The sequence below is a fragment of the Sus scrofa genome, chromosome 4 (genome assembly GCF_000003025.6).
Source record: "Sus scrofa isolate TJ Tabasco breed Duroc chromosome 4, Sscrofa11.1, whole genome shotgun sequence".
Taxonomy (NCBI): domain Eukaryota; kingdom Metazoa; phylum Chordata; class Mammalia; order Artiodactyla; family Suidae; genus Sus; species Sus scrofa.
The window spans coordinates 88,798,311-88,821,696 of NC_010446.5; the positions used below are offsets into that span (position 1 = coordinate 88,798,311).

At 39.3% G+C, this 23,386-nt stretch overlaps 2 protein-coding genes and 1 long non-coding RNA gene across 8 annotated transcripts in view; 1 reads left to right on the plus strand and 2 right to left on the minus strand.

Annotated features, from left to right (window-relative positions):
* The window catches only part of ATF6 (activating transcription factor 6), a 214,878-nt gene extending 207,032 nt beyond the window's left edge, over positions 1-7,846 (minus strand). The window contains exon 1 of one of the 6 annotated variants that reach the window (XM_021089515.1): positions 7,800-7,846. Coding sequence is in view for 4 of the 6 variants with exons in the window: in XM_021089512.1 (XP_020945171.1) it covers positions 6,842-6,893 (52 nt within the window). In the remaining 2 variants the exon portion in view is untranslated. Of the gene's footprint in view, positions 1-6,841; positions 7,119-7,799 lie in introns of those variants that run through there. The other 5 variants (XM_021089512.1, XM_021089510.1, XM_021089514.1 and 2 more) reach the window with 5 other exon arrangements.
* Positions 7,880-13,621, plus strand: LOC110260306. The gene is made up of 2 exons (XR_002343375.1): positions 7,880-7,993; positions 10,857-13,621. It is a non-coding gene; the product is annotated as an uncharacterized LOC110260306 (long non-coding RNA).
* On the minus strand, positions 13,255-20,203 carry DUSP12 (dual specificity phosphatase 12). Its single transcript, XM_001924537.5, has 6 exons — positions 19,724-20,203; positions 18,653-18,766; positions 18,449-18,567; positions 17,970-18,066; positions 17,472-17,658; positions 13,255-13,849 (listed from the first exon to the last, which is right to left on the minus strand). The coding sequence occupies exons 1-6, from the start codon at positions 20,104-20,106 to the stop codon at positions 13,688-13,690; spliced, it is 1,062 nt and encodes a 353-aa protein (XP_001924572.2). The 5' UTR covers positions 20,107-20,203; the 3' UTR covers positions 13,255-13,687.

Genomic DNA, 23,386 nt, shown 5'->3' on the forward strand with positions numbered 1-23,386 from the left:
TAGTGACTTTCTAACACAAATTCTGAGGCTACATCTATTTGGGTTCAACACAAAAAAAGTAACATGGCTGATGAACAGTGATAACAAGAGAGGAATATGGCAGCACATATATCTCCAATGACTTAAAGGTACAACCAATTTTCTAACCAAACAATAAATGACTGACTCATCTAAACCATTAAACTTATTTCGGCAAGTTTAACTATGCTTCAATTTCTTAATAAGATTTCATTATAAACCAAGAAATATATGACCACAGAAGGTCAAGGTGCTGACAAGCCCAAAGAAGGCTGATTATTGTACAACCTATAAATTATTTTTTCTAACATTTTCAGAACCTCAAGAACTTTGAAGAGTTTTCCAAACTAAGTCTGTCTTGGAGTTCCCATCGTGGCTCAGTGGTTAATGAATCCGACTAGGAACCATGAGGTTGTGGGTTCAATCCCTGTCCTTGCTCAGTGGGTTGAGGATCCGGCGTTGCCGTGAGCTGTGGTATGGGTCGAAGATGTGGCTCGGATCCCGAGTTGCTGTGGCTCTGGTGTAGGCCGGTGGCTACAGCTCCGATTCAACCCCTAGCCTGGGAACCTCCATATGCCGTGGGAGCGGCCCAAGAAATGGCAAAAAGACAAAAAAAACTAGGTCTGCCTTTGTACTCCCTACTATCATGCCACTGAAATGTGCTCTGGTGATTTCCTCATTTCACATACATAGGAACTACAATGCCAGCCTATCATTGACTTGGCCAATGGTAGAAACATTTCACTAACCTAAAACAAAACAGTACATAGGAAAATAGTTTGTGTGTAATGATAATGAAAGGTTATTCATATAACACTCAGAAAAGGACTACCTTAAACTCAGATGCAGAGCCAAAACAAACCAAAACAAACAAATCCATGTAAGTAGATGAAACCATGTATGTACCTTACACATAGGCTAACACTCCTTGAAATAGTTCTCTTTATCCACTGTCTCTCATTTATCCCTTTCCTTCTTGAAGCTATTCCAATCAAGCTCCCACGTGTGCACACCCACACCAGTTTTTAAAGTCTCCAGCGACCTCTACATTGCTAAATTCAATAGTAAATTCATGGTCCCTCATCTTATTATCACCAGTATTTGAAACAGTTGATCCTTTCACATTAATTGAAGCATTTTCTTCGCTTGGCTTCCTTCCAAATTACCATACTCACCTGGTTTTCTTCCCACCTCACTGGTTGGCCCTATCTTGCTGGTTCTTCCTCATCTCCTTAACATGAAATTGTCCCCAGGATAAGTGTAAACTTTTCTATTATACTTTCTTTGTGATCACTGAGCTCATGCCTTAAATAACATCTATAGGCCGAGAATTCCTGAAACACATCTCCAGTCCATGCCTCGAGATCAATGTATACACTGAGTATTCAACATCTTCTCTTGGATGTCTAAAAGGTAGTTCAGAACAATACCATGAGGTTGCAGGTTCAATCCCACACCTCACTCAGTGGGTTAAGGATCTGATGTTACCATGAGCCATGGTGCAGGTTGCAGACACAGCTCGGATCTTATATTGCTATGGCTGTGGTATAGGCTGGCAAATATAGCTCCAATTGGACCCCTAGCCTTGGAACCTCCATATGCTGCGAGTATGGCCCTAAAAAGCAAAAAAAAAAAAAAAAAAAAAATTAAAAAAATATGTATTTCCCTGTTCTTAGGAGATATACGGTGAAGTGTTTAGGAGTTTCATATTATTTACAACCTGCTTTCAGATCATGAAAGAAGAGGGAAGTACAGGTAATACTGAGAAAAACTGAGTATGGCAGGATGTTAACAGTTGGTAAATCTAGATAAGGGAAATATAGGTTATCACTACACTGATCTTTTAAATATCTGCGGTTTGTGAAAACTTAAAAAAAATGAATGGGTTGATAAATACATTTGTATATCTATAGAACATCTGAGAAGGATTTATAAGAAAGTGGTGGTGCTGGCTACCTGTAAGGCATCTCTAAAATCTACTGAATACTTCTTTATCTTTTTCACCAATTCCACACTACTATTTAATTTCTCCTAACAGTAGTAAACTATGGTAGCTATTAGTTTGCTCAGAAAGCTTTCCCACATGACCACCACCTTTAGTATTATTCATTCACTTCTTACAAGAAGAGAAATGGCCACCAGATATCAGTGGTGACCTTAGAAAGAGCAGTTTCGGTGGAGTGGTGGAGCCTAACTGCAGTGGGTTCAAGAGAAAATGAGAGAAGAAAAACTGGAGTTAGCCAACATGGACTTTTTTTTAAAAAAAAAAAAAAAGAATTCTGCTGTGGAGTTCCCCTGTGGCACAGTGGGCTAAGGATCTGCCACTGCCACTGCAGCACCTCAGGTCGCTGCTGGGGTGTGGTTCCATCCCTGACCCTGGAACTTCCACATGTTGCTGGCATGACCAAAAACAAAAAACTGGTGGCAGCTAGAAGGGAAGTAACATCTAAAGAGGGTTGGGTTGTTTTGGTTTTTTCCCACTCTAGATAGGAGAAGCAACCACATGCAGGAAGGGAAATGATGATGCAGGAAACAGAAGGAAGAAGAGTTTGAGTAATATTCTTGAATAAAGAAGGAGGGGTCTACAGCACACATGGAAGGGATCAGCTCTAGCTAAGAACAAGAAAGCCATTCATCCCACCAACGGAAGAGAAGGCAAACATGCTGGCAGGTGGGTAGACGAGGTAGTAGGAGATTGCAGCAGTTCTGATTCAAATGATGCGGGAGGAGATGTTGGAGGTTTGAAGAGAGAAGAAACTATACAAATAATCATCAGAGTGGGAGGACCAGAAAAATATGATTGACCAGGCAATACTTAAAGGTTTGTTTCATGTTAGCGTCATAAATTTAAAGTGAGACCAGTCAGGTGAACTTTTTTCAGCCATGTTCAGCTGTATGAGTGTAGTCATGGAGTAGGCAGAACTGGATTTACCCAAGGTTGTGGTTTATCAAAGAGAGAACTATAAAATTTTATCAAAGAGAGAACTATAAAATTTTTTTCAATAAGTGAGGCAGAAGCAAACCAGGAATCAGCAGACAACTACAGAGGGAGAGGCAGAGGATAGCTTGTGAGAGAGACAATGTGAGATCTAAATCTGGATGTTTTAAGGAAGGATGAAAGGAGAATGATCTAAAAGTAGCAATGAAGAACAAGGAAGACATCTAACCCCTCTTCAGAGGCCCTAATGGTTAAAAAAAATTTTTTTAATTTTAAAAAAAAATTTTTGAGAATGAAAATAGCTACCATTCTTTAGGACTTTAGGGAAAACAGAGTCATCAGGGGAACTGGTTTTTGGTCAATGCAAGAAGGCAGAAAGAACTTCACAGAAGATACTGAGGTTACCAAAGAAACCGCAGCGGCAGATAGAAGTGTCTGATCTTGGTACATAATGTCTTACATGTGGCACACACGCATACAAAGTGGCTTTTGCACAAATGTAAGAAAAAGAAACGGAAGGAGGAAGGGAAGGAGAGAACTATCAGGCCATTAAAATGAGACAGTGAGAAGACCTGTCATTTCTGGGGGCTCAGGAGGAGGGAGGGAGAGACAAAGAGGTGAAACATAGGGGATCTTTTAGGGTAGTGAAACTACTCCATATGATACTGTAATGGTAGATACACGACACTATACATTTCCACAGAATGAAGAACAGTGAACAGTTAATGTCAACTGTGGACTTAGTTAATGTATCAATACTGGCTCATCAATTGTAACAAATGTACTACACTAATTCAAGATGTTAACAATAGGGGAAAGGAGGGGAGGGTAAATGGAACTCTGTACTGGCCATTCAGTTATTCTATAAATCTAAAACTGTACTGAAAGCAAACTCTATTAAGTATTAAAAATAATTACATGAAATAGAATTTCACCATCCATAAATAAGTTGTTTTAGAACACAGTCATGCTCCGTTTACACTCTCCATGATACTTTTGTATTAGAACTAGTAGAGCTGAGTACTTATAACAGAAACCACACCATCACAAAGCCTAAAATATTTACTATCTAGACCTTTACAGAAAATGTTTACTGGCCCATTCTAAATTTCATTACCCTACATAAAAGGGAAAAAGCACATCCCATCATAAACTATTCTGAGTAAATCATTTTTAACTATTCAAAGTTGTTAAGAATCACAAATACTAATTATATAATCTGATTTTAAATTTTTAACTGGCTAGCTTCTAATATATGAAAAAAATCATCAAATCAGTGAAGTACCTGAACACCCAAAATGGCAACTCCCAGAAAAAGAATCCATATTCTACTGAGAAATGCTAGCAGACATTAACATTTCACTCCAGGGCCTGCAAAATCTAGCCTACTTACTAACACCAGAAGAATCAGAATTAAAATGTTCAACTAAGAGAAGACTGCTAAGAGTCTGGAAAAAGAAACTTGAAAAACCATGGGAAATGGCCATATTCAGGGAGAAGCAGGGCAAGATACCTGACTTGAGTCAGTGAACTGACTACAAAGAACCAAATGCTCGGTTAAAGAACAAGACTGGGAGTCAACTGATCAGCTTAGTTAGGAAAATGCAGCTTGAGTATTCTTAGGTGGGGAATCGGACAAGACTTGCTAGGTATCACCAAAACTCTAATCAGACTTAACAATCTAGAAGGGTGATCCCTCCCCCAACGAACTGCCTTGGGGACCAATTAAACAGTCATTTGTCATGCAATCTTTCTTTACAACTTCCCTCTACCCCTACCCTAAACCACTACCTACATTCCTAAGGAGACTGCCTTCCCCTAACCCTTGAACACTGATTTAGCACAGAACAAACATGTGCTAAAAATACAAACTACCCCTTTTCCTATATAACTAACTGCTCCCTAAACCAAGTAAAGCCTGCATTCTCTCTCAGTGCTCCTGGCCAGTCTTGCTGGTCAATAAAACTGGCTTGAAGTCTCGGCCCTCCAGCCTCCTGCCTCTTTAATTTTTCACTCTAACAACTATCAGAACACCATCAGGAAGTATCTTACAATTATAGTTTAAAAAACATCGTTTAAAAAACATCATGAAAATATAACAGTTGACAAGCTGAGAAAACAGATAATTACCTAATATACTGAAGTAGATTTGTTAATAACCATGGGGAATCTTGGTAAGAATCTTGTAGAAGTAATTTAGGAAAGCAATATAAAATAGTGACTAAGTGCAGGTAGACAAATCTGGTTCTGATCCTGCTTTTGACACTCACTAGCTATAAACCTGACTATTCATTCTCTCTCAGCCTCAGTTTCCTCATCTATAAAATAACAATACCTCACTGGAATGCTAGGAGGATTAAATAAGATAATGCTTGTAAGAGCTTGGCAGGGCACCTGACACAAATAAAGTGCTAAATAAATGGTAATTGTTCCTATAACTACTACTATATTTGGCTTGAGAAAATATACTTGGGATAGATAGTTTAAAATTTTTCCAACAACTCATAGAAAATCTATCCAAAGATTGAAATAAATCTCTAACAGTACATACGTATTTTTTTTTCTTTTTACTGACACCTGTGGCTCATGAACATTCCCCAGGCTAGGGGTCGATTAGGAGTTGCAGCTGCTGGCCTACACCACTCCACAGCCACACCAGATTCCAGCGGAATCTGAGACCTACATCGCAGCTTGCAACAACGCTGTATCCTTAACCTTCTGAGCAAGGCCTAGGATCGAACCCACACCCCCATAGAGACATCATCGGGTTCTTAACCCACTAGGTCACAATGGGAACTCTTCTAACGGTACATACTTTAAAAGAAGTTCTGGAGTTCTCTGGCTGTGGCGCGGTAGGTTAAGGATCCGGTGTTGTCACTACAACAGCGCAGGTGACTCCTCTGGTGTGGGTTCCATCCCTAGCCCAGGAACATCCACATGCCACGGGCGCAGCCGGGGCTGGGGGTGGGGCTGCCCTTGGAAAATCAAAAGAGGACTTCAGTTCAACAAATAGAATTGAGATTACACTCTTGGTACTGAGAATGATGGTCCCTGGTGCAATGATGAAGATCAGTCTCTGTTCCCCCTAGGATTTTAAAGCTGGTAAATCCTGCAGATTCACTACAGGACCCATTCAGGGACGTATACGATCCCAAATTCACACCGAAGCCCAAGAACAATATAGTACTATGTCTTGCAAACAAGAGAGGAATAAAAGTTTCTTGTAAACATTTAGATGATAAAGCTTCTCCACTCTCATTTCCACTGCATACCATCCCAAACTCTTCCTGACAACGAAGCCAGACAAAACGAGAAAATTCAGAGATGTACCAGGAAAGCGGTCGGAATTGTATACGTATCCTTTACAAGCGTTAGGTCTAGGTAATCAGGGACCTAAGGTCATGTGGTGGTGTATTTTGCTCCCCTGCCAACATAGACATCAGCCTGAATCAACAGCAGAAGCTTCGAGATGAAGATTCACATTCTCTCCCTCAAACCAAAAACATACACGTATAAACACTCCACGGCAAGCACTACCCACACATCCCACACACAGAAAATAGCTTGTAGCGTTTTGAGTGATCACAGCCATCCTGCCCTAAGGTTCCTAATGACGTCGTTTTCGCCCCATAATATCATCACCTGGTACTTTCCCAGAGGAAACAGTGGAAAACGATAGCAATTCCAATCGGGCAACATTTTACGCTCGCTGTCGCCAGGGCAGAAACCGACAGATTCTGCTAGACTCTACCAGGACCACAGACGGAAGCGACGAATGGCCCTCGCTCCCCCGGCGGGGTTTGTCCACACCTGTCACCACAAGTGCGCGGAAGCAGGGAGGAAGAAACCCGGAGCCACCTTGATACAGTCTCAAATCCCACTCACCCCAATCTTCATCCGACCGGTGAGGGAGTCCCGGACTAAAAGGTGACTCCATGGTGCCGGCAACGCCAGCCTGCTCCCCCGAAACACACGTTCCCCTGCGCTGGAACTCGGTGACTAATATCTGGGACGGCGGCAGCAGGCGGACAAAATACTCCGAAACGCTGTCGAGACGGTGGCCGAATGAAGACAAACTACTTCGGCACAGGGGACGTCAGAGACCAAGCTAATTTTAACCAAATCTCTGGGCAAATATTTCTCTTTTGAATTTGTCGGCATTTTCTGTCCCGCCGTTTGAAGGAAAAAAAATATATAGAAAAAAAAGTAAACTATTTCGGTTAAATAAAATATACTGATCATATTAAAAGATGGAAAAACCCACTCTGAACGCCTTGGCTTATCCCCTGAATAGCCTTAAGACCACAGCGTGGCTATATCAGAACAAAACTAGAGACTAAGCAAGTAAATTTGGTTTAATTTTTTAACGAATAACTCGGTATCAATTTAAAAATTATCTTTATACACAAGTTTGGGGAAGAAAAACACACAACTTTTTCCACATTCGTTAGAGCTGCCTCTCTACGGGCACAGTATCGGAGACAAGCAAAAATACTATGAATTAGGATTTTTAAAAAGCTTACTTTTAAAAAACAAATTCAAGCAAAGCAAATATGAAAGATAAACTCCCTAGGATCAAACTTATCTCCTTAAATATGCATCTCTAAAGCATCGTACTTGGTAGTGACAGTCCAAGCCAGACTACCCTAACATCTACAATAATGTAAGTTCCCAATCTTTTTATTACTAAAACTTAAGAACCGGTTTTGTTTAGAAAAATCCCACATACATCAGAAACTTCTACTGAAAATTTGAACTGAGTCTGATGAGACAGTTTCAAGAACGCTATTTAATGGAATGTATTTTAAAGAATTTCAGCTGTTGACTATTTAATATACTCTACCTTAAGAACACGTATCCCTCTAAGACCAAGTGGAATCTTTCCCTCGGTTACTAAACAAAACAAATGTTTCCCAGAATCCTCCAAACTACTTGTGGCTGGTTGATTACTACTGATTACACCATCCGCAGCATACGAAATATCCCTGGGACCCAACTCCGGAAAAAAGGAATTATCGAAATGCCCTGACATTAAAGGTGTTTCCTTCTATCACAAACTAACTAACCGGTTTTCATTTCGGGTGCAATTTATAAGTTTTTATTCTCACTCAACTGCAAATTCAAATATTGGCATAAAAACTAAAATAAAACTAGCAAGAGTCTTCTATTTTATATGCACCAGACACCTTAGTCTTTTTTTTTTTAAGTAAATTATCATAACTGAACTTAAGCAAATTTTCTTTTTTTGTTTGTTTGTTTGTTTGTTTTTTAAGTGCCGCATCGCCGCATATGGAAGTTCCCAGGCTAGGGGTCGAATCCGAGCTGCAGCTGCTGGCCTACACCACAGCCACAGCAACGCAGATCCCAGAGGGATCTGCGACCTACACGGCAGCTCACCGAATTGTAGGATCCTTAACCCACTGAGCAGAGCCAGGGATCAAACCTCTTCCTCCTCCTGGATGCTAGTCAGATTCGTTTCTGCTGAGCCATGGCAGAGCTCCCCCCCCTTTTTTTTTAAATTTTTGCAACTATTATATTTTATTCAAGAAGTGCAGGTAATTACAAAACATTTGTGTACTTATTACCAAGAATTAACAAATATTAACATTTTCCACTTTCAGACTTTTCATAAGAAATCAAACATTGCAGGGAGTTCTCATTGTGGCTCAGCTAGGATTAGTATCCGGGTTCGATCCCTGGCCTTACTCAGTGGATTAAGGATCCGGTGTTGCTGTGAGCTGTGGTGTATGTAGGTCGTGGGCTGGCAGCTGTAGGATTTGACCCCTAGCCTGGGAACTTCCATATGCCACCGTAGGGCCCTAAAAAGCAAAAAAAGAGAGGAAGGGAGGGAGGGAGGAAGGAAGGAAGAAAATTAAACATTGCAGATTAAGTTGAGCTCTGCTTTTTCCTCTGCTTCATTTCCCTTCCTCCACATAGACAAATTCCATTATGAATTTTGTGGTAATCATTCAAATCTATTTCTATTTTTATCATGTTTAAATATGTGTGTATACATATACATAGTTAGTGTTGTTTGGGGGTATTTTAATTTACATAAACATACCATACTAGTGTTCTCCAAGTCTCTTTTCTCATTCAGCATTATTTTCAAGTTTTAACTGTTTTTTAACTGTTACATGGTATTTCCTTGAATATATATTTTTTCATTTCCCTACTAAATGGACATTTGGAATATTTCAACTTCTGTTACATAAAACATATGCTTGTATGGGACTCCTTGTGCAAATATGCAAGAATGTCTTTTAGATATATGCTGGGTCATGAAGGAGGAGTACTAATGTTTGCCAAATTATATTAATTCACACTCACCAACACTAGATGTGATCAGACTTTTACATTTTTTTTTTTTTGGTTGTGAAGGGTGTGACTATAATTTACATTTCTCTGACAATTAAAGAGGTGGTGTATCTGTTCATATTTATTAAACCCTATTTCCTCCTCTGTGAATTGCCCATTATTATCTTTTACAAAATTTCCTATTTTCTTTCTCTCGATGATGTGTTCACCTTTAGATGGCCTATTCTATTCATTTAATCTATATGTATATTGTAAATACCTTCTCCTAAGTTGACACTTGTCTTTGTTTATTGGTTTTTTTACTCCTCTATGCTTTAATTTCAATGTAGTCAAATTTATCAAACTTTTGTTAATGATCTCTGCTATTTGCATAATGGGTAAGAAATCCTTCCCTCTCCTGAGGTCTATTTTTGTTCTTTTCATAGTTTTATAGTTTCGATTTACACATCCCTTTTTTTTTTAATTCAGTTATTTTTGAGGCATAATAACATTATTGACTTTCATACAGAAATCTTGTATTTAAAAACCTTGATGACTCTTAAGATTTTTCGTGTTGATTCCCTTGGATTTTTCTGTGTAGAAAAACTTACTGAATGCAAACAGTAACATTTAAAAATCTATGTTGGAGTTCCCATTGTCGCTCAGCAGGTTAAGAACCCAACATAGCCTCCTTGAGGATGCAGGTTCCACCCCTGGACTTGCTCAGTGGGTTAAGAATCTGGCGTTGCCACAGGCCTTGGCGTAGGCTGCAAATGCAGCTTGGGTCTGGTGTTGCTGTGGCCGTGGCTGGGGCAAAGCCTTCAGCTGCAGTTCCAATTTGACACCTCGCCTGGGAACTTATGCCACAGGTGCAGCCTTAAAAAGAAAACAAAAAAAAAATCGATTTTGCTTATTTAACATCACTTTTAAAATAAACCTTTACTATGGAAAATTTCAAAGAGACAAGAATCTCTCATTTGTCCTGTAGAATTTCTCACTTTGTGGTTGTGCTGATTGTAAAATCTAGAGGGGTGGTTGGCTTTTTGTTTTTACTTCTTCATTTGTTTTTGCAAAAAAAAAAAAAAAAAAAAAAAAATTGGAGACTTTTTTAAAATACAAGGACATTTATTTTCAGTTTTCATTAAGAAATGCGCTGTTTGTAGATTTTATTTTTTATATGCATATTGTTTAAGGACGCTTCCTTCCGTTCTAGTTACCATGCTTTTTTTAAAAATATTTTATTTATTTATTTATTTTGGCTGCTCCAGGCCAGGGATCATATCTGAGCCCAAGTCCCAGCTGCGGCACTCCCAAGATGCCACGGATCCCGTCATGCACTTTTTGTTTTTGTTTTTTCCTTTTTATGGCCACACCTGCCACACAGGTTCCTAGGCAAGGCATTGAATCGGAGCTGCAGCTAAGACCTAGTCACAATCACATGCTTTTTTTTTCAAGTCATTAATGTTGAGTAGTATTGAATACTTCTTAATTTAGTCCTTATTTGCTTTCAACTTAAACCACTGTCAGAGAAATGAAATTTGAGTTTTATGTCCAGATCCATACCTAGGACTATACTGACTTCTAGTAATGTCACTTTCCACAGGTTAAGAAGCCATGATGCCAGTTATGCGCCCAGCCAAAATACCTGTCTCCTTCTAGACATGCTTCTGACTCTTACATAGCCCAATAGCTCCAAATGTGCATCCAAGGCTTGCTCAGACCTCTGACTTCCTAAGGAAGAACTGTGCCAATGGTATATGCCAGGAGTGTAGACAGAGCTTAGAAAAGTGAGGTGGGGAATCCACAAATACACATGCACCACCATCCCGATGAACAAATTCAGCTGTGGGGAAAGGGGGCAGTGGGTGGGTCAGGGGCCAACTTTCACTGAATTTCATATTTTGTCATGTAACTCCATGAAGTCAGAGAACTCTAAATTTGAACCTTGTCTTTCATATCATTATGAAAACATACTTGTCAAGAGAATAAAACATTTTATTTAAGTCTGGTAGCTTTATTAATAACTTTTAAATATTAAGACAAATAGTAATGTGGGCCTCGATTTGTACTCCTGTCTGAACCCTGTAAGTGCTGGTGGGATGCCTGGACTTAATAGTTAAAAATTGCATTTCATCAGTACTATCAGATTTTACGATCTGATTGACATTTTCAGTATGACATCTTTAAGACAGTATCAGCCTGGCGTTCCCATCATGGCTCAGTGGTTAACGAATCCAACTAGGAACCATGAGGTTGCAGGTTCGATCCTTGGCCTTGCTCAGTGGGTTAATGATCTGGCATTGCCCTGAGCTGTGATAGCTCAAAGAGGTGGCTCAGATCCCACATTGCCGTGGCTCTGGAGTAGGCTGGTGGCTACAGCTCCAATTGGACCCCTAGCCTTGGAACCATATGCCCCAGGAGTGGCCCTAGAAAAGGCAAAAAGACAAAAAGACAGTATCAGCCTGAAATGAACCCAAATCCCAAACATTATTAGAGAGATGAAAAGCTCAGATTTTGGAATAAGCCAAATATTGCTTTTAATCCATGTTCATTTGCTAGCATTGTAACTTTGAGGAAGTGATTTAACCTTTCTGAGCCTCAATTTCACCTGTAAAATGAAAATAAAGGATCTCAGGACTGTTTTGAGGATTAAATTAAATAATACACATTAAGTGTTTAGGATAGTGACTGATATCCTAAGTTCTCAAGAAATTGCAGCTACTTTATGGGAAAATGTTAAATGCTACTAGTTAGGCACTACACTAAGTTCTTTATCTGCACTGTATCACAAAAATTCTCTTAATAATCCAGATGTGGATATCATCTCCACTTTATATAAAAAGGAATTAAAACTAATACAAATGACCTTTCAAACAACCCTGTCAGGATGACAGAGCAAATATTAATGCCAGTTTGTGAAGATGAAAAATGACGATTTTCAAATGACTTGTTCACTTTCAGGAAGACAGTAATCAGTGGATCCAGATTTATTAAAGCCCACTCTGACTTCTACTTCAGTATTGTTTTCACTGTGCCATTATTGCCTCTGAAATAATATTACTATTTTCACAAATGTGTAAATCTAAATGTTTTACATTGATATCCCTAAATGTTAAAAAGAAAGGATCCTTTCATTGCCATTTGAGAATAAAGGCATAATGGATTTTCTACCTACCACCCCAAAAAGTCAAAACATTAAACGGCTTTAAATCTGAAAATTTTGCTTAGTAGATGTTTCACAAAACTTCAACATTTACATAAAGAAAAATCAAGTATCCCCCAAATCATTCCTCACTGGCAAATACCAATTATCTTTCAAAAAAGACATTTTGCTATCTCCTGGATAGAAATTACAAGGCAGCAGAGGTTTTATCTATCTTGTTCAGTGTATCACCTAGAATTGTGCATATTATAGATACTTAGTAAATATTTACTGAATTAACAATTACAAACTCAAATAAAATCTATGTAATTTTCTGTGTTAGATGCCGTGGTGTGTTATGGATAGATATTAGCTTGAACTACATGAAACTCCTGCTTTTTGACTACTTCTTACTTCTAAGAGGCAATTTTACACAGTTCAATCTAATTGTTTATAAAAAAAAAAGCTTTCTAGAGTATAACATTATAAAGTAAAGAAGTAAAAGATACTGTGCAAGCTGAGGCAGAAATGGAGAAATTTTTTCTTCTAAGAAAAATTTATATGAAAGTTGATTTAGGTCCTGTGTTGAAACAGTCTCAAAAATCATCTGTAACACTCTCACACTTTTAAAGATCATTATTCACGCTTATTTTTGCATTTAAGATAATTCTCATTTTGGTGTTATGTACATATGGATATACTCACATATGAAAAATATGTTATGAACATGTACTATATTTCTCTTTATTAGATAATTCTGATTTCATGTAAATGTTCACATATCTAATTAGGCACAATTCTAACTATCAGCAATGAGTAAAATAAATTCCAGTCTCCAAAGAACACACTGAAAAGCTAATTTGGGAGTTCCTGTAGATTTTAATATCAAATAAAATATAATTTACATGATTAAAAAGTTTTTATTTTATTTTAGCTTTTTAGGGCCACACCTGTGGCATATGGAGGTTCCAAGGCTAGGGGTCAAATCAGAGCTACAGCTGCTGGCCTATGCCAGAGCCCCAGCAATGCCAGATCCAAGCCTCGTCTGCAACCTACACCACAGCTCATGGCAACGCCAGATCCTTAATCCACTGAGCCAGGCCAGGGAACAAACCCATAACCTCATGGTTCCTAGTCAGATTCATTTCTGCTGCGCCCATATTGAGTTTTTCTCACATTTCAAATGAAATGCTGATGGCCTATAAAAGTAGACAATCTGCCATGAATGACAACAAGCAAGGGTAACACATATCCTCAGCAAGTTTCTTCCCAAGTTATCAAATGGCACAAGTTCATGTCTTTCTCGTTTGTGGTCCCAAAACTGGCAGCGTTTTCATTTCATCCACTCTATTCTTATGTATTTGAAAAGCAGGTGTTATCCATCTACCACATGAGCACTGTTCACCATACCAATTGAAAGAACCCAACTTGGCACTGCATTTGGGGCAAAGAAGCTGCAATAAAACAAAAGCATTACTTCAGTGATTCACTTTTATACAAAACAAAGTTATTCATTACATTACATAAAATGTAGTGGCAATTTATTGTAACAGATAGTGGACTACAAAAGAGTATAAGAAGCACGTTGTACTCTAGTAGGAGTTTGTAGGAGGAACATATTCACTCTAGTGTTAAGAGAGAAAGGTGAAGCTTGAGATGTGAAACAGAAGGTCTCATGATTGTGGCATATGTGTTCAGTTCAATTTTTTTTTCTTTTTAGGGCCAAACCTGTGGCATATGGAAATTCCCAGGCTAGGGGCTGAATCAGAGCTGCAGCTGCCAGCCTATGCCACATACATAGCAACATCAGATCCAAACTGCGTCAGTGAACTATACCACAGTTCATGGCAACACAGGATCCTTAACCCACTGAGCAGGGTTCAGAGACTGAACCCGCATCCTCATGGATACTAGTCTAGTTTGTTTCTGCTGAGCCATAACAGGAACTCCTGTGTTAAGTTTTAAAGCACATTTTTGTTTTTGTTTTTTGGCCACACACCCACAGCATGTAGAAGTTTCAGGGCCAGAGATCAAAGCCATGACACAGCAGTGACAATGCCAGATCCTCAACTGCTAGGCCACCAGGGAACTCCTAAACCAGCGATTTTTATTTCTAATCTTGAGCTATAAAAATATGGACATAAACCCAGAAACTAGGATTACACAAATATCTTAAATTTTAGTTTGACAAAATATACCACATTCCTCAAAAAAATTAAACACACAGCTATTATATGATCCAGCAATTCCACTTCTGAATACATACCCAAAAGAAATAAAAGTAGGGACTCAGATATGTGTATACCCACGTTCACAGCAGCATTATTCACAACAGCAAAAGGGAAGAAATAACCCAAATGTCCATGGATGGATGAATGGATAAAATGTGGTAAATATATATAAGATGGAGCATTATTCAGAATTAAAAAGGAATGAAATTCTGATCCATGCTACATGAATGAACCTTGAGGACATTATGCCAAGAGCAATAAGCCAGTCACAAAAGGACTGTGTAATTCCATTTTTTGAGGTATTTGGAGTAGTCAAATATATAAAGACAGAAAGTACAATGGTGGTTGCCAGGGGCTGAGGAGTGGGGCACAGCTGTGGAGGGGTGGATAGAGAATTATTGTTTAATGAATGGGGCATTTCAGTTGGGGAAAAAGAAATTCTAGAGATGGTTGGTGGTGATGGTTGCAAACACTGTGAGTGTTCTCAATGCTACTGAATTATACACTTAAAATAGTTAAAATGGTAAATTTATGTTATGAATATTTTACAATTTTTTAAAAAGCCCACATTCACAATATATGTATGTCCAGTCATTACGCTGTACACCTTCAACTTATACAGTGCTATATGTCAACTGTATCTCAATAAACTAAAAAAAAAAAATGTATTACAAAACTGAGAGAAGCAACAGACTGGAGAAGATACCTATAAAATATTAGATCAGGAGTTCCCATCGTGGCGCAGTGGTTAACAAATCCGACTAGGAACCATGAGGTTGAGGGTTCAATCCCTGGCCTTGCTCAGTGGGTTAAGGATCCAGCATTGCCATGAACTGTGATGTAGGTCGCAGACACAGCTTGGATCCCGCGTTGCTGTGGCTCTGGTGTAGGCCGGTGGCTACAGCTCCAATTAGACCCCTAGCCTGTGAACCTCCATATGCCGTGGGAGCGGCCCTAGAAAAAGGCAAAAAGACAAAAAAAATAAAATATTAGATTAAAACTCTAGACTAGAGAAAGAGCTCCTACAAATCCATACAAAAAAGACAAAATTCACAGAAAAATGGGCCAAGGATATAAAGGAAATTAACTGAAAAAGAAACTATAAATGGCTGATAAGCATATAAGTGTTGGTCTTCCATAATAGTCATGGAGATTCAAATTACACCATTTTAGGATTAACATTTTTCATCTCACAGACCGACTGACAAAACTGGACCCGTTTTACAATATCCATTGTGCCAAGGGTATGGGGAAATTAACACATGCATTCAACATTAGTAAATGGCAAATTGTATGGGCATTGTTAATGTCTGCCCATAATATTACCAATATTTAAAATGGGAGTTCCCACTGTCACAGCATGGATTAAGAATCTGAGTGCAGTAGCCTACATTGCTATAGAGGTACGGGTTCGATCCCCAGTCTAGCACAGTGGGTTAAAAGATCCGGCACTGCCGCAGCTATGTCATAGGTTGCAGCAGCAGCTCAGATTCAATCCCTGGCGGTTCGGATTCCATGTGCTGTGTGTGCAGCCATAAAAAAATGAAAATTTAAATAAGAATACAAAGAAGTATGCATAAATGTAATCTAGAATATTTCACAAAAATGCCTTTCTCTTGCATGTTTTCCAGGTTAAATAAAAGCAGCAAGCCAAAAGCACAGCCTCAAAAGAAAAAACTGGTAAAGTGAACTTCAACAAACAATATAAAGAATGGGAAGTGACTGTTGTAAAGGGTTTATTTGATAATGATAAAAATGGTGATGGTTACAAAAACCTCTGTGAATATATTAAAAACCACTGTATACTTTCAATGGATGAATTACATGGTAAGTGAATATATCTCCAAAAAGCAGCATCACCTGAAAACATAGTTTTGAAGATAGAGTACCTTTTTCTAAGCAAGACACTAATGTAAACTAAGTTTCCTTATAAATAAAATGTGAATATATCTGCTCTATTTTATAAAGTTATTGTATTCTTCAAATGAAATAATATGGTGAAAGGGTTTCATAAAATACTCATTGTACAAACTTTGATACAGCCCATACAAACCGTAAACATTAGTGTATCTTAGATTAAGAATATCCTTAGATTAATATCAAGTAAACCTAAAGGAGAACTGTGGCTGTCACAGGATGGTCATATGAGCTGCATTCTTAAAAACTGACAGAAAATGAAAAAGAATATCATAACAAACACACAAAACTGAAAGAAAACAGAAAGAGACATGGAGGCAAAAGAGAAAAAAAGATTAAGAGAAAATTAAGATCTAGTTTTTATTTTATTTTGCTTTGCTATTTAGGGCCGAACCCCTGGCATATGCAAGTTCTCAGGCTAGGGGTCAAATTGTAGGTACAGCTGCCAGCCAACACCACAGTCACAGCAATGCAAGATCCAAGCCACAGCTCACGGCAATGCTGGATCCTTAACCCACTGAGCACGGCCAGGGATGGAACAGTATCCTCCTGGATCCCAGCTGGGTTCCTTACCACTGAGCCAAGAAAGGAACTCTCCAGATCTAATTTGTAAACCCTTGATTTGCCCTACTTGCCACAAAGTTTAAGTTTTGTTAACTATAGTCTAATTATTGTTAGTCTTTATTTGAAAAAATATAAACAATAGCCTTAAAAAAGAATTAACTTAGACCATCAGCACTCAACCAAAAGTGGTTCACTATTTCAGATCAGCTGGTTTTTATTTAATTAATTCAGCTTTGATAGAATCTTGTCTATAATAGAAAGATAAAATCTTTAGAAAGAAAAGTAGTTAAGATGGAGCAAAATACGGTTTAAAATGAAAGAAGAAACAAAATATAGATAACATAAAATTAAAATGTGTTCTCACCTGTCCATCCATCACTCCCAACAAAGTGGATTCCATCCACTGTACAGGTTCAATGAAATAGGAGGTACACTGAGTCTGACTCCCTGTGGTAAGCATGAAAGATGGTGTCATTCTCTTGTGGGCAAAGGCTATAGGACCACTTCCTTCATTATGATCCAAAATGCTAGAACTTCGAAATAAAGATCGCCTGCAATTCCCAAACAAGTAAAAAGATTAATGACTTCCAAATGGATGAAAAAAATAGATGAAATGTGCAGTATTTCTTAGAGGACAAAATAACATCTCATTGATAGTGCTACTTAAATTTTCCATAACCTCTATAAGTAACTGGATTACCCTTTAAAGAATTCATATTCTTCTTCAAACCAGATTTGAAAATGAAATTTCTGTAATTATTCAGTTAATAAATCTTCCTACAGATTTTAGGAAACTGAAATTTTCAGTACTTTTCAGCTACTGAGACAAGATAAAATCTTCAAAAGATACAAAATAGTTTACCTGCACTTTCTACATTTGTAGAGAACCCCATCTTTCAATCCCTGTGAAATGGCAGACGGGTCAACAGCAAAGAGTTCTTGAGGTAAGCTCTGCAATTCTACACAACATAAATCATAGCCATTTGTCAAAATCAATCCTGCATCTTTAGACCAAATGCAGTTAATGTCAAGTAGAGGCAAAACTTTTAAAAAAAATTAAAAAGAAAAATCCAGTGTTGAGATATCAGGATGAGGTAGGACAGCAGTGATGAAGTCCTTGGGTTCTGGGCGCAGACTGCCTGAGTTCAAAGCCAAGCCAGCCACTTATAAACTATGTGACCCTGAACTAGCTATTTCTTGTTAAGCCATGGTTTCAAAAGGAAATAAAACTACCTGTCTCCAGGGATTGCTGGAAAAGCGAGATAATGCACCTGAAGCATTTGGTGTCAGAGTAAAGAGCGTCTAGAAAAGACCCAATACATACCACCAATTATCTCTTACCTGGATACTTCTCTGTAACCTTTTGTAAACGATATTGTTTATAAATTGTACTAGAGGTATCTACTTCACATCCCATGGCCTGGTATAATTTCAGTTGCCACTCAAATCCCTCATTCATCCTGCAAGGACAAATATAGAGTTGAATTTTCTTTAAATACATAAAATCACATCACAAAAGCTGAATTGCTATAATGACAAACTCACTTAGCCTCTGGTTTGATAGTCTGAAGATTTTCATAGGCTTTTTCAAAGCTAAGTTGGTCAGTCTTCATCATAAAAGCAGTCATTACAGCCACACTTCGACTGACTCCTGCATGACTGAAAAAGAAATCTTTAAAACAAAATAGCAAATAGCAGCAATTAAAAAAACAAAAACTTTCAGCTCCTTCTTAAGGGTAAAGTTCAGGTCCACTTCTTGTCTGCTTCTTCTACTCAAACGAACCCTCTGCCTCTGAAATACTACCACTGTACAAAAGAATTATCCCTTTTTTTCCTTATTCCTTTTGAATTCTGAACCTCGAGAATGTACCATCTATTCAAAAATAATTACACTAGTTTTTCAAAATTTTATAATGGCTTCGGAACAAATCTAAATTCCTTTGCTCTTGGAGTTAAGGGCCCTGGAGATCTGGTCCCAGATTTCTTTCCAATAGTATTACTACCTTCACTGCTTTGTGTAATATTTAGAACAAACGCTGGCACAAAGTAAAGGCATCAGCTCAATAAACAAACTATTATTACTGCACTTTTTGCCGTTGCTATCACGCACACTGTCTTTCCCCGAGGCATGGCTTAGGAATCATTTACATCCTAACCGATTTATCCTGTCCATCAGCCATCCCCTGCCTGAAACAAAAACAGTGAAAATAATCTGCTCTTCCTCTTAAACTTGCATAACCTCTCCTGCACTGCATCACAATAATCTGGGTAAGGGTCTGGCTTCTCCTAGAGAGCTTTAAACGCTTAAGAGCAGGGACTTTGTCATTTATCTGACGATTCCTCCTAACCTCCAAAAAAAAAAAAAACAAAAACAAACCTCGGCGGCTGCATAAGGTACCAACACAAACTAGAACAAATGAAAGCCTGCACGCCATCAGGGGCTGCCTCTTGCCCACTTCTCTCTCTACGACACAGGTCTACGAAGGAGAGAGTTGAAGGACGTTCTAGCTACCTGACAGCCCCTTCGTCCTCTTCTGAGGCCTCGGAGAAAAAAAGGTGAGGGGGACAGGCTGGAAGCGAGGCGGGGCTGCTCTCCCCACAGACCAGGCCACTCACCAGTGCACTAGCACCGCTCGGCCCTCAGCGCGGGCCTGGCTGATGAAAGCCAAGCACCGGTCCAGATGGCTGAGCAGGTCGGTCTCGGGTTTGTCCAGCGCTGGCACGAAGAGACTCCGTAGACCCTCGACCCCAGCCCCTGCCTTAAAGTCGGGCTCCTCCGAGTCCACCGTCAGCACAGCCGTAATGCCTGCCTCTTTCAGGTGGTTGGGCTCTGCGATGGCCGCGGCTCCACCCAGGAACAACCCCGGTCGCACTTCCAGCATCTGCCCGTCGGAGCTGGATGGGCTCTGCCCGCGGAAAGCGTCCTCGCCGCCATGGCTCTTATCCTGAGTCTCCAACATGGCCGCGCCCAGAGGCCAGGATGCTGCTTGCCCTACCATCGGGTAGATGGCTGGCTAGAACGTCTTTCCTCTGGGCCCGCTGGGCCTGAGTTGCTCAGTGGCTCCATCGGAGGACCACGTCGACTTCGGGAATGTGCGCTGACTGGGGAAAGTGACATTACTGCGGCTTGGCTGGAGCTAAACCCCATTAAAAGAAGCTTCTCCGCCACTCCCCCAGTTTGGTGGTAGAGGATAAATCAACCCAAATACAAGAGTTCTCAGGCGCTTAGTGTTGAGATTTTCTGGACTTTCTGCAGGAGCAGAAGATGGATTCAAATTGAAATGATAGTTCCATCAACTGAATCAGAAACACATATTTATGCATTTCAAGTAAAACGTTTTTTCAATGCTCATGAAGCCATTTCTTTATTGTTCTTCCCTGTGACTGCTTTCCCTTTTTTTCTTTTTTCCTAGTTGCTTACGGTATGTTAATCCTTTTCTTGTCAATGTATACTATTCTATATATTAATCTCATGATTTTGTGTGTCAGTGCCCTCCAGCTAAAGACCACCAAGTATATATATATGAAAAATATTGAAAGATATATATTGAACAGTTAACTGGTTATTTCTGGGAGCTGACATGAGGAGACTTACATGATACACTTTATACACTTCTTTCTATATATTTTTAATTTTTTTCAACCAGTATTATTAAAATTATTCACTGTTAACAATCATAGATATTTACATTCTGGAAAAATAGAAAAAATTTAAGGATTCATCTCCTGGACATTTTATTAAGGAATCCTAATCATTCCCTTGGCTTTAGTTTTCTCTTGGAAATGAGCTTTTCTTTCTCAAATCCTTAAAATGAATATAAGTTCCTACAAGGATGGGAGTAGGACATACTTCTGAATTTTTATGGAATACCCCATGCAGTGAATATCTGTATCTGGGTGAATAATAGGAATATCTCAATTCCTGAGGCTTGTCTATTACCTGCTTCTGTATTTATAATCTTAGCCACTAGGTGGCACCATGTGCCCTTTTACGATATATTTTCCGTACCTCCGTTGAAATACGGAAAAATTAATCTGTCTACTGATTCCCCCCACCCCCAAAAAAGCAGAATGTTAGTCCCAGGGAAGGAAATTTGTTTTTTGTTTGTTTGTTTGTTTGTTTTTGTTTTTGTTTTTGGAGAAGGAGCGGGGTTGCTTCCTGTCAAAGAGAGGAGAAGAGGCTCTATGTCTTAGCATTGGTCGGTGCACCCGCACACATGCACTGCTTATCTGCTCATTTTATCGGAAGCAAGCCTACAACATTGATAAACATGAATTAAGCAAAAATTCTAAGATATAGCCAAGTATGTGGTGGCTTGCATTTTAAGAAGACACCCACTCATTTTATGAATGGCTTAATTACGTGAGAATACACATCACCTGGCCTTCCTGTTCTTTGGTTTTTTCATCTTTGTGACCACAAGCATGATTTACCACTTTCATCTTTAAAAATATTTGCTGTAAGTGCCATCCGTGATAATATCCGTGCTGAGCAATAAGCAGGGAAATTTCCCCTCTTTTGCCCCATTGCCTCCCCATCATGGCCCAAAGTTAAGTTCCTCTTTCTATCCCCAGCATGTTGCCCAAGCCCTCCTACACCCAATAATTATCAGTATATGGTTGCTAAATGATTACCAATTATGTTTTGGTTATTTGTTTGTTTTTAAGGGCCGTACCCACGGCATATGGAATTTTCCAAACTGGGGGTCTAATGGGAGCTACAGCTGCCAGCCTACACCACAGCCACAGTGACATGGGATCCAAGCTGCATCTGCAGCCTACACCATAGATCATGGCAATGCCGGATCCTTAACCCACTGAGCAGGGCCAGGGATGGAACCTGCATCCTCATGTATCCTTGTGGGGTTTGTTAACCACTGAGCCATGAAAGACACTCCACCATTTATGCTCTTAAAGGGACTTAAGATCTAGAACAGTTATGAAGATACACATGAAATATACTTTAAGCTCCCAACTTAAAATGTTGAGAAAAAATATAAGTGAGTAGTAATAACATAATTCTATTATTTTGTCTGTGTTCATGAGAAGGTGGATACCTAGGAGTTCCTGCAGGTTAAGGACCCTGTATTGCCGCAGCTGTTCGGATTCAGTCCCTGGCCCTGGGAGCTTCCATATGCCAGAGGTGTGGCCAGAAGAAAAAAGGTGGATACCTAGAAAGTGATGAGTTCAGATTTGGTCCTGTCTTTGAAGGGCACAGTCTGAAGTCAGAGAAAACCTAAGTCTGAATCCCCATCTGCTTCTGACCATGTTACCTACCAATATGTGATCATGTGTCTTCAGAAAGTTGTATGATTTCTCTAAGCTTCGGTTTCTTCATCTACAAAATGGGAGTAATTATGGCCATACTGCAGAGTTCTGATAAGAATTAACTTAACAACATGTCGTCTTAGTGGGAGAAAGAAATCCTAAGCTGAACCATTGCATCAGAAGCAGCTCGGAGAGGATACAGTGCAGGAGAGGATGCGTGCAATGAGGGAGAAAAGGCTATAGATGGCTTGTCCTGAGGAAGCTGCTGAGCAGAAATGAATCATTGAGTGTGATCATCCATGAATTCAGTGGTCATGAGACTTAGAAGAAAGTGGATCCGAACTATCTACGCAACTATAACCACATCCTGAGGTCCACTTAGTTTAGAAGTGTCCTCCCTAGAATGGCACCTGTTGTCAAGATTCTTGGGAATAACTTCAGCTTCATGAAACCTGGGAACACAGATAACACCCTTGTTATGTCAAGGACAACTCCTGCCTTACTCCCAACTGTGCCTTCCAATCACCCCCAACATTTGCAAACTCATCACATTGGGGCTACCATCTGAGAAACACTGGGGCAGGAACTGGTTGGTGACAGTTGGGTTGTGCTCAGTTCCTTTTTTGACTCAAAGAGAAACTGGTAAACCAAAAAAAAGAGTCAGATGAGTAGAGCAAAGGAGACCACAGATGTTCCCTGTTCCATGTCAAGGGTTTGGTGGGTTACATTTTGCAGAACTCCTCTCCTTCCATCCATCACCAGAAAAACAAAATACAGAGAATGGTCACAGTTCCCCCTTCCCAATGTCACAACCTTTGGAGCTCTCTTGCGTAAACATAGTCCAGTGTGTTGTAGTGGAAAGAGCTCTGGACTTGTATGCACAAGTCCTAGACTTAAGTTCTGGTTCTCTCATGTAATGGTTGTATAATTTGGCCAAGCCAGTTAGTGTCCCCATTAAAAAAAAGCAATATTCATAATGCCTGCCCTGACATTCCCTAAATGTCTTTAAAC